Source organism: Chelonus insularis, unplaced genomic scaffold (genome assembly GCF_013357705.1).
Source record: "Chelonus insularis isolate UGA/USDA-ARS -01 unplaced genomic scaffold, ASM1335770v1 contig_568_pilon, whole genome shotgun sequence".
NCBI lineage: Eukaryota > Metazoa > Arthropoda > Insecta > Hymenoptera > Braconidae > Chelonus > Chelonus insularis.
Genome location: NW_023276647.1, coordinates 618,543 through 628,690, shown reverse-complemented (window position 1 = coordinate 628,690; position 10,148 = coordinate 618,543). Strand labels below are relative to the sequence as shown.

Genomic DNA, 10,148 nt, shown 5'->3' with positions numbered 1-10,148 from the left:
ATTACAATGTTTAAGCTCGTTATTTTAAAACTTTCTGCGATAAATTATTGCAGTATTTAAAATTTATAAAAAAATTTTAATTTGTATAAAAATATTAATTTTTGAATTAACACTTTATGAATTCAACATATTTTAAAATGAATTAAGCATACATATATATTGCTTCATTTTATAAATCTATTCCATCGTTTGCTATTTAACTAACATAACATTAAATGCTTGATCTATTAAAGAGCTTATTAAATAATTGATAAAAATGGTCACTAAACGAAATAAAAATGATTCTAAATTAAAAATAATAAAAGACACAATTATGCAATAATGATCAATATATGTATAAGTACGGTAAACGCATAAGTAGAAATATCTGTGCGTATTTATCACTGCTTATAGCAAAAGAATATTTATTGAGCTAAAAGTTTATTATAAAAAATTCGATTTTTATGGAAAAACACTTGTATAGACAAGACCCAGGTCATTAAAAGTCTATTTATAATCTTTAGTTTGTTAAAAACATTGTTTGGACCTCGTGGTTATTAAATTATAATCTTCAGTATTTAATATTTGGCATTAATATTTATAACAAATTCAGTCCTTTTTAGAAATTCATTTATGAGAGTATTAAAAGGGCGAATTCATGCCAAGTTTAGTACCAAATTCTAAACGTGCCCTCTTTTGATATCTTACATTAGTTCTAAAATATCAAATATCCAATAATTAATATTCTTTAAAATTTCGAATTAATTTATTTTCAAAATAATACTTACTTAATTTCTTGCCATTTGACTAGTTCATTCAATAAAAATACTAACGGAAGAGATACTGAGAAAATGAGTGGTAAATAAATTGGAAATTTGTCGTTTTTTTGCTGTTCAGTTTTCAATAATTCGTACAATGTATTACCAGAAAACAGTGCTTGTAATGCCAGCCTATTAAAAAAGTATTTAACTGAAGTTAAATTTGAATATTCAGTGATAATATTTTTTTATCTAGATACTTACACAATAACAACATTGCAAAACCACAATAAATTATTAAAAGGCATTTTCCGGCAAATTAAATATTCTCTATGGACAAAACTGACAGAGATAACAACTGAAAATAAACAGACAATTAGACTCAGTATAATTTATTATTATAAAAGCAATTTACTACCGAAGTGTGCAACTATTATTATCAAAGCAACATGTTGAGCCATATTGATAATGTTTGGCTGTGAACTCCATCCTCCCCAGCTTCCTTCACTATTGACATCAGGATAGATATAAAAACATTCTGCATTTTCATTAGCATAAAATGGGCATAGAAACATATACATCACTATTTCTGATACAATGAGAGTAAGTATGGTTGGTAGAAATTTACTGCCATAACACCATAAGACAAAAAATGTCACCTAAAGTAAATTCAAGTACATTAGTTAACAGTAAGTGTCGTATTTTTATGTCTCGACTATATAAAATTAAAAATAAAAATACCTCGCCATTAACAACACACTGATTTTTTCCTGTAGCTCTTTGCATTATTGTAGGATCAGTTGGTGTTGCCATCATCGACACAGATAAAAGCGGAATAATGAGACAAATCAACCACATTACTTGATTAATAGAGAGCAACGGTGGTAATAATAAAAATACTGATAACGCTTGAGCAAAAGAAAGCGTTATAATACAACACAGCCAAAATTGAACACAGTTCCATAGGCACTTCATATAATCCCGAGCCTGTAAATATTTAATTAATTTAATTCTTTATTTATTTATTCATGTTTGTAAGTATTATTATATAATTACCTCCATTACAAGATGAAATAGAGCTATAGGATCTTCTCTTTTTACACTTAAAGAGCATGCTATCGAGTTAAGAGCTCGACTAAGATCTACAGGAGATGGTCCTTGCTCTTCACGAGTATGAACCATTACAGGAACTTTTTGACAAACCTGAGGATAGAGAGGTTCCACAGCTACCCTGTAATATAAATTATGGAATATTAATATTTTTTAATCCTTCATTTGTTTTTACTTTAACCTGGAATAAATTAGTGATTATGTCCAGCATATGTAATTTAGAATTTTTGACAATTAGATCATGTGTTTTCAAAAATATCAAAAGTATGTTACTATTCCTATAGAATCAAACTCTGTCTATAAATCTTCTTACGTCAAACATGAGATTACTCCACAAAAGAAACCACGTGTGAATAGAAAATGGGTTACATATGGAAAGCTAGATTTAAATACAGTTAATAAAATTACATATCAGTGGCCACAAATAGTAGAAAAATCTAAACGGTTTTATCCTAGATCTCGTTTAAGATGTGAGCCAACTCCAATTGAATTTATTACAATCTACATGAACTCTTTTTCTAATCCTGGACAAATAAAAACGGTCAAAAGCTTAAAGCCTAAAGAAATTGAAAAGAAATATTTAGTTTCTGTACCAATGGAAAATACGACAGTTATGAAAGAATCTTACGTTCCATATAAACAAAAATTCATGCCTAAAGGAGATAAGAAAATCCAAACTCAAAAATATGATGTGAAAAAATGGCCAAGTAATTTTAAGCCTGATTTTCAGACGATTTATAGAGAATCTTATAAACAATTTAATGTAAAATCTATGAAAGTTCATTGTCCTCAATATAAGCCTGGCAAAGTTTCATCGAAAATGAGTAGTAATACGATTTACAGTACTAGTTACGGACTAGGTTCTTTAAAACGTAAGAAATATCAATTATTTAATAAATAAAATAATAATTATTTTTACCCTGCATCTGCTTGCATAAAAATTGACATATTTTCTGCATTAGCAGAAGAACCAAGGACACAAACAACTTCTCCATAATCTTGCATGATGTGTAACATTTCTCTTGTGACTGTAGTATTGCAGTCTGTAAATAACGATACTAATAAGGGCACATTATCGATCATTTCCAAATGTGGACGAATTTTATCTATTCCTCGAGGTAATTTCGCCTATAAAAATTTAGAATTATTAAAAAATTTAAATATTATGCAATAAAATTATTTAATAGATCTTGCAGTAGCTTACCCTATTTGAAAGATCAAAATTCACTGGTGCACTTTGTTCTGTACTATCAGTTAGACAACTTAAAGATCTCCATGCTTCATGACCGGATCCTAAATCTACGCTTTGAACCAGAACACTATCCTCACTCCTTATTGTATCGTGTTCCCTAAATTGATTATATAAATTAATTATCTTAACAATGAAATATAATAAATAAAAATGTTAATCAAATAAAGTAAAGGAATTGAAGCTTTCGAGTTTTAAATTAATATTATCAAAATAAAAATAAAATAATTACGGAAGTAATGGCGTTTCTGCACTTCCATTTCCGTCTGGGGAATGACTCAAGCTGTTATATAAAAAAATTTAAAAAAAACCATAAAATAAAAATCGATTATTGCATACTTTAATAAATAAATAAAATATGAATTCAAAAAAATAATTATTATATTCAAATACTTATTAACATTAAAATAAATAATAACCTGTGACTCATGGCACTTTTAGTATGTGATGGCTCTGGATTGTGCCATTCTGTAGTTTCATTCTCAAATTTTACCGTTGCAAAATCTGTATTTATTGCACTGGGAGCAGACATACTCATAGCTTTACTTGTGTCTAGATTGGAGCTGGAAAATAAATACAAAACTTATTAATAAATATGAAGTTTTTTATAATCAATCTATTTAAAATATTAATTATAATAATGAGATAAAAATAGAGTAACATTGCCATAAAATAATACTAAAACTAAAAATACACAATAAATAATTAATGAGATTTATGAATAAATTCAAAGAAGCTTGATAGTTTTTGATTTCTGCTGATAAAAATGAGTTATTTTAAAATTCCTCGGTAAGAACAATGTTGTATGACGTACCGAGGACATACATGATTAAGCAATTGGCTGGCCTCATCCATGCACGAATGATTATACTGATGGAATTGGGCAGAAGACGTTAGTGAGGACATGGCTGCTGCCTGGCTCACCCAACATCCAACTGGGCTCTCTGACCTATCACCATTTGTTAGTGACACACATCATTTATTATTAATGTAGTAAAACAATTATTAAATACACACCACTTAAATTATTATAATATTCAATCAATTTATATTCAACTATAAATTATTAATTGTTGAATGTCTGATAAAAATACTTTTTTCTTCATTTATGTATTACTTATAATATGATATAAGCTGTTAAATATTAGATAATATTTGTTAATTTAGTGAACCAGAAGATGGTGAGAAGCATTAGAATTTAAATAAAACTTGTAGTAAATAAATAGATGAAGATATAGATGAAGAAAAAGATGTAGATACAGGTTGACATCAGAGAACATCTTGAAATATTTATATAGAATCAAAACTATCACAAAAAAAATGATAAAATTAATATTTTAGTTTTTGTAAACAAAACTGAAATGTTAGTTAAATACTTATTCTTTAAGAATTAATAATTTTTAGTTGAATGAATAATAAACTCTATTATACAAAAATATTTTTAGCTTTCTTAGCAGTGAGATATTTTCCACCTGGAAATATTTTTATATAATATTGTTGATAAACATAAAAATTTATATCAATACAACATTAATATCACATCTGACTATGAATTGTTGCAAAAATCTTAAAACAATTTGATTAATCTAGAATTCTAGATTTTTAATAATATTTCGTATTTGAAATTTTTAAAATAATTTATAAATTAAGATTTTTGCAACAAATCAATAAACAATGATAATAAAAACGAACACCGAAAATGTATGGCGATGATGAGTAATTGCTAAATGAAATACAAATAAGTAAAGAAGCCAATAAGCAATCATTGAATCACGGATATAATTCAATGTTTTGATGGTAAGATGAATAAGTTAATACCTAGCCCTTTCGCTGAGTAACGAAATGTGACAATTCCATCCGCTTTCAAGACCCATCTTCTCGGAGAAAACTCGCGATCGTAATTCATTTTCTTTGCTGAAGTGAACAAATCTTATGCACGCTCTTTCTAATTGTTCGATCAGTTGGACCTGATGTAAGTGATCAATGATGGATCCAGTTTAAGGAAATGATGATTTAATAATCGTAAACTTAATGTGAATACTGTTTTTTTCGAATCTAAAAAAATCATCAAAATCTTACCATATCTGCTTGTGCTTGATATTGCATTGTTACCATCCCAATGAAGATTTGATTACATTGGATTTCAAAGCAGCTATCTACATCACTGACTTCTTCATCTTTATTCTCCGTGCAAAGTAAAGAATCTAAATAGGACATTTATCAAGATATTTTGTTTTACATGTTTTTTTTTTTATTATTTTAATAATTATATAAAATAATACCTGTTGAATGAAATTGGCCAAGTAAGCCTTTTACTCGTGGATCTAAAACATTTCTAAAATCCCATGGTAAAGGTGTAGGACTTCTATGAGGTGCATATAAATGTTTACTATCTGATGGAAGTTCCAAATAAATATTAGACATTTTATTATTGATACTCCTTATTAATGGTCTATATGCAAATGCTGTACAGTAAGACGTTAAACTAGTTCGTTGATAGAAATCCAAAACTTTTTTTCTACATCAAAGAGAGAATTAGATAAATTAGTAAGCAAATTAATTTAATTGAAAAATTACGTTAGTATATGGTGAATACAAAATAATTTATACCTGTCAGAGATAGATAATGGACAAAGATCGTGTCCATCCCAAAATTCAATACAAGAATCAAGAATTATGTCAGCTGTACCTTGTGTCAATAATTGTAAACTACCACCAGTACGTTCTTTCATTACCACTGCGACCATGTGTGGAAATGGAAATTTTAATTTAGTAGCTATGCTCAGAGAACGAGCAAATTTTATGTCACGTCGTACCATTTCAGGCTGCTAAAAGGAAGTGAAAAATAGAAATTTTTAGATTCAATCAACAGTTAAAATAAATTAAATCGTAACGTAAATAATATACGTACGACATGTCGAAATGTTGAAAGCTGTTGCTCCAATTGGAATATTTCTTGAGCTTGATCTTGAAACCCAATCTGTTTTGCAAGTTCACAGAGGCATCTAAATAAAATTTTTCATTGTTATTGTGTTCATCGTTTATTGTTTAGTTATATAATCTTGAAGAATTAAAAAAATTTTATATTAATAAAAAGCACCCAGGCCAGTTGTCTACAGAGTTCGAGGTTAAACCATCACCAATAAGCTCTACAGAGAAATTCAGAGAAGAAATTAAATGTAATGAGTACTTTTGACTGACCCCGTCTTTCCTAAATTTTCAGACTCCTCGATTAAATTGTCTGCCTCGAACTTTGCATTTCGTCTTTCTCTGGTAAGTCAGCCTTACTGTGATTGCTCTGGCAGCTAATAAATTTATTATTCAATAGTAAACTTTAATATTTGTTGTAAATAATAATTTCATATAACATAATCTCTGTTAATCTGTTTAATAATAATTTCATTAAAATAATTGAATAACAATAATCCGTTTATACTCAGCAATGCAGTAGGCAAGAGAATAAGCTGTTAATCATACCACACAAAGGCCAAGTTTATTTTTTTTTTATGAAATAATTATTAATTGTATAATACCTTCTGTTTATAACAGGTACCAAATTTTCATTATATAAAGCCTCACATGTAACATGACAACAAAATTGCGTATAATGTTCTTGAGTTTCCATGTTACAAGTGTTTAAAAGAATAGCCAATCCAAGTGGTTTTAATGAATTCAAATGTTGTCGCCAAGAAGGGTCATCAAATTGGAGTCGAAATGGTAATGCATGGTCGTGTGTCAAATCAAGAACTTCAGCCACTGAGTGAGACATGTCTAATAATTTAGTTTATGATAAAAATATTATATTTTTTTGGTAATAACTTTCTCTATGAATCTTACCATGCTGATTATAAGACATTTTGTAATTGTCATTTTTTATTGGTTCAGTAGTACGAGAAGTTTCTGGAGGTTTATCAAGACTTACAGTACTGAAATAATAAATATTATTTTTTACCTTGGAATTAATGTATGGTATTTGTGAAGTAAAAAATTTCTTTTCACCTCGATGTCCTAGAAACTGCATTTGCATTTCTTAAAAAAAAAACTTTTTCAGCTGTAGGATTTGCCCAGGATAATATTCCTTTTTTGTCAACACAACATAGAGCTGTAACTGATCCTAATACATGAAGAATACTGGCAGAACGTGACATCATATATTCCTTTCCAAAAAGTATATCAAAAAAATATGTTCTTAACTCTGACCAATTGTAAACTACTTCTGGATTATTTGGTCCTGAAATATCTGTATCTTCGAAAGGATCAACAAACTGAAATATTGTTCATTTATAAAAAAAATTATCATTGTTCGAAAATTTAAGAATAGTTGCTTTTTAAAAATAGTAAACTAACCGGCATCTTTGTTGAAGACAAATAAAGCTCAAATAAGGCTTTGAACCGCGCCATCCCAAAGCAATTTAGGAAGATCCAAAAGGCCGGAAATATTATTGGCAAAAGTGGCAAAGTCACAGCAATAGGCTGGACTAAAAATACATCGGTCCAGTGGCCAGTGCCGGCGTATTCTTGAAAATATAAATATCTCAATAAATTTACTAATTGCACAAGAATCAACAGGATTGGATAAGCCAGTTGCTCAATGCAACAGATCATCAGAAGATGACGTTCACGATTGTGATAAGTGACAGGTCTATTAAGAGCTTGATCCAAAGCCATACGTAAATTAGCTAAATAGGGTGTCTCTTGTAGTTTATAATTTTGATTTTTTAATGGAGTTCTTGTTTGAGGTGTTGAAAATATTTCATTTGTACTATGAACTTTCGGGCAATAAACTTCTTTAGCATGTAAAACTGGTCCATTAGAGTCCTAAGAAGTAATATATTGTGATATACAAAATAAACTATTGAGTTATTTAAATAAATTAATGTACCAGTTATTAATAAACTCACGTCAACTGGAACGCAATATCCTGGAGCTTGTTGGCCCGGTTTAATGACAATTATATCACTAGCTACTAATAGAGCCCACGGTAAATTAACTATTACGTTATCTCTGTATGTCCATTGTAATGTTACGCAAGGTGATAATGGTGTACAAAGATGCGGATAATTTTCTGGTCTCCACTTGCATAATGAACGTGCAGCTGTAACAAAATTTACGTAATATTTTTGTTTAATTTGGTTTTTATAAATTTACATACGATTAATAATAAATTAATTCATTTTCATTCATACCTTCTAACTTTTTCAACAGAATTTTTACCCTATGTAAAATTTCATGATGTCGTAAAATATTGTCAGATACGACTAAGATGAAATTGAATATCACAAGGCAACAAACAATAAGTCCTTCGTATGGCAGTATAGAATAACTGTTGAAAATCCAAAACATGAAAATTTTCTGTTCTATTCAAAATAAATAAACTATTTTTTTTATAAATTATCAAGTGGTATCGAATATTGAAGACTACTGATTCATTTGAATAATGAAAGAGTCTATTTAAATATTAAAAGTTTTTCAAATTTAATCAGAGCATCAGTACCTTTGAAAAAATTAATACTGCTGCTTTTTGTAAACAATAATTTATCATCAAAATAATTAAAATATTCTTACCTTGAATCATTAGAATTAAAGTATGCTACTAGCAAACAAATAGCGTTCATAAGCAACGCAAATGCTGAAGTCCAACACAGTGTAGTATATTGACTTTTATGATGCAGAGTGTCTTTTAACCAGGCTCTATATTTTCTATTAATATTATTTATTACGATTATTAATTTTCATTTTAAAATTGTATTATTTTAATTTTCTTAAATTACGTACCTTTTCTTTCGATAATCTTCCTCATACTCCACTAATACACGTTTTATTTCTCTATGGAGAATTTCTAGAGCTTCCGTCGTAGTAAGTCCCAGTTTATCCTTGATCTTGGACTTATGATCTGGATCATTTGTTGAAGAAACGTCCCCGCCAACTTCACTCCCAGCCATTGCTAAAAAGTTCGAAAACACGAGGCTCAAGTTATTTTTAATATCATAGAATATTAAATAGTTTAGGACGTTTTTTAGTCAATTTAGTCAATTAATATATTTTAATAGCTCACATTACGATCAAAATATTATCAAATTCACTTTCTTTCAGTTAAATTTTTAACTTTTTAATTAAATAAAAAATAACAATCACTTTCTCGGTGTTATGATTACTCCAAAACAGAAGAATTAAGGTTAAATATTGAATGGAAATTATGTAATATACGTAAATTCTTAATAAATAATGTATAAAAAATACCTATTTCGTTTAAACTTTTTATGTCAAAAAATCTAAACACAATAAATAGTTTGCCAACATTTCTTCATTATGTGTTTATAGCACAATTGTTCTTGATTATTTTCATAATAATGGTACCTTGACATTACTTGACTCTTCGAGTGGAACGACTGCATCGAACTAATGGAGCTGATGAGCTACGAACTCGAATAAGTAGCAGAGCTCTTACTCTGCGTACAATATAGCATAAGTTTTCTCTGTATTTAAATTCCCGCCAAATTGACGTCATTTTTCAACTATCGATTATTATATTGATCGATATATTTCTCTCGATAACTCGTTCGATATATTTCTTTCGATAGCTCGTTCGATGTTAGTATTAGGCGCAGTATAAAAATGAGAAGGTATTTTACGGAGTTAACCGAATATAACCGAATTGATACGAAGACAATGAATACCTCCAATGCTATTCTGTGATCCTATATCATGTGTCGATTTTTGTGTCCAAAAGTCGACAGTAAAACGACGAATTTATGACATTGAAATCTTTCTTCGTTACTTTGAAGGCGCGAATGCATTATTAACATGATTTTCATATGATTATTAACAATAAACATAAATTTATGTGATTATAATTTTAATAATTGATAGCAAATTAAATATTTTAATAAATAACATTTTTTTAATGCAAAATTTAATGATTTTTTAATACCATGTACGTATTGTTTTTTCAATGACCTTATTCTTATTGAAAAGTGGTCATATGGGGGTTTATTTGAAAGAAAATTTTATATTTATTAACATAAAAGTATTTGTTTATATGAAAAATATCC

The 10,148-nt window shown here is 28.4% G+C and overlaps 2 protein-coding genes across 2 annotated transcripts; one reads left to right on the top strand and one right to left on the bottom strand.

The window, feature by feature from the left end:
- Positions 1-158: 158 nt before the first annotated feature.
- On the bottom strand, positions 159-9,490 carry l(2)k05819 (transmembrane protein 94-like protein l(2)k05819). Its single transcript, XM_035088744.1, is given in 27 exon segments — positions 159-694; positions 768-929; positions 1,002-1,095; positions 1,156-1,396; positions 1,479-1,724; positions 1,794-1,968; positions 2,767-2,975; positions 3,052-3,196; positions 3,329-3,379; positions 3,516-3,659; positions 3,911-4,045; positions 4,915-5,063; positions 5,176-5,300; positions 5,379-5,614; positions 5,707-5,924; positions 6,008-6,101; positions 6,298-6,334; positions 6,337-6,401; positions 6,630-6,867; positions 6,934-7,022; positions 7,096-7,361; positions 7,444-7,914; positions 7,998-8,191; positions 8,283-8,419; positions 8,662-8,796; positions 8,872-9,040; positions 9,337-9,490. Coding segments are annotated over 26 exon segments (4,296 nt in total). The 5' UTR covers positions 9,039-9,040; positions 9,337-9,490; the 3' UTR covers positions 159-621.
- LOC118070254 (uncharacterized) lies at positions 1,713-2,916 on the top strand. The gene is made up of 2 exons (XM_035088745.1): positions 1,713-2,719; positions 2,813-2,916. The coding sequence occupies exons 1-2, from the start codon at positions 2,089-2,091 to the stop codon at positions 2,842-2,844; spliced, it is 663 nt and encodes a 220-aa protein (XP_034944636.1). The 5' UTR covers positions 1,713-2,088; the 3' UTR covers positions 2,845-2,916.
- Positions 9,491-10,148: the final 658 nt, after the last annotated feature.

Bases quoted from the DNA above. Each gene is read 5' to 3' on its own strand.
- LOC118070254 (XM_035088745.1), top strand. From the start codon at position 2,089: ATGTGTTTTCAAAAATATCAAAAGTATGTTACTATTCCTATAGAATCA. The intron at 2,720-2,812 runs GTAAGAAATATC...CTGCATTAGCAG, and splicing joins CGGACTAGGTTCTTTAAAAC to AAGAACCAAGGACACAAACA.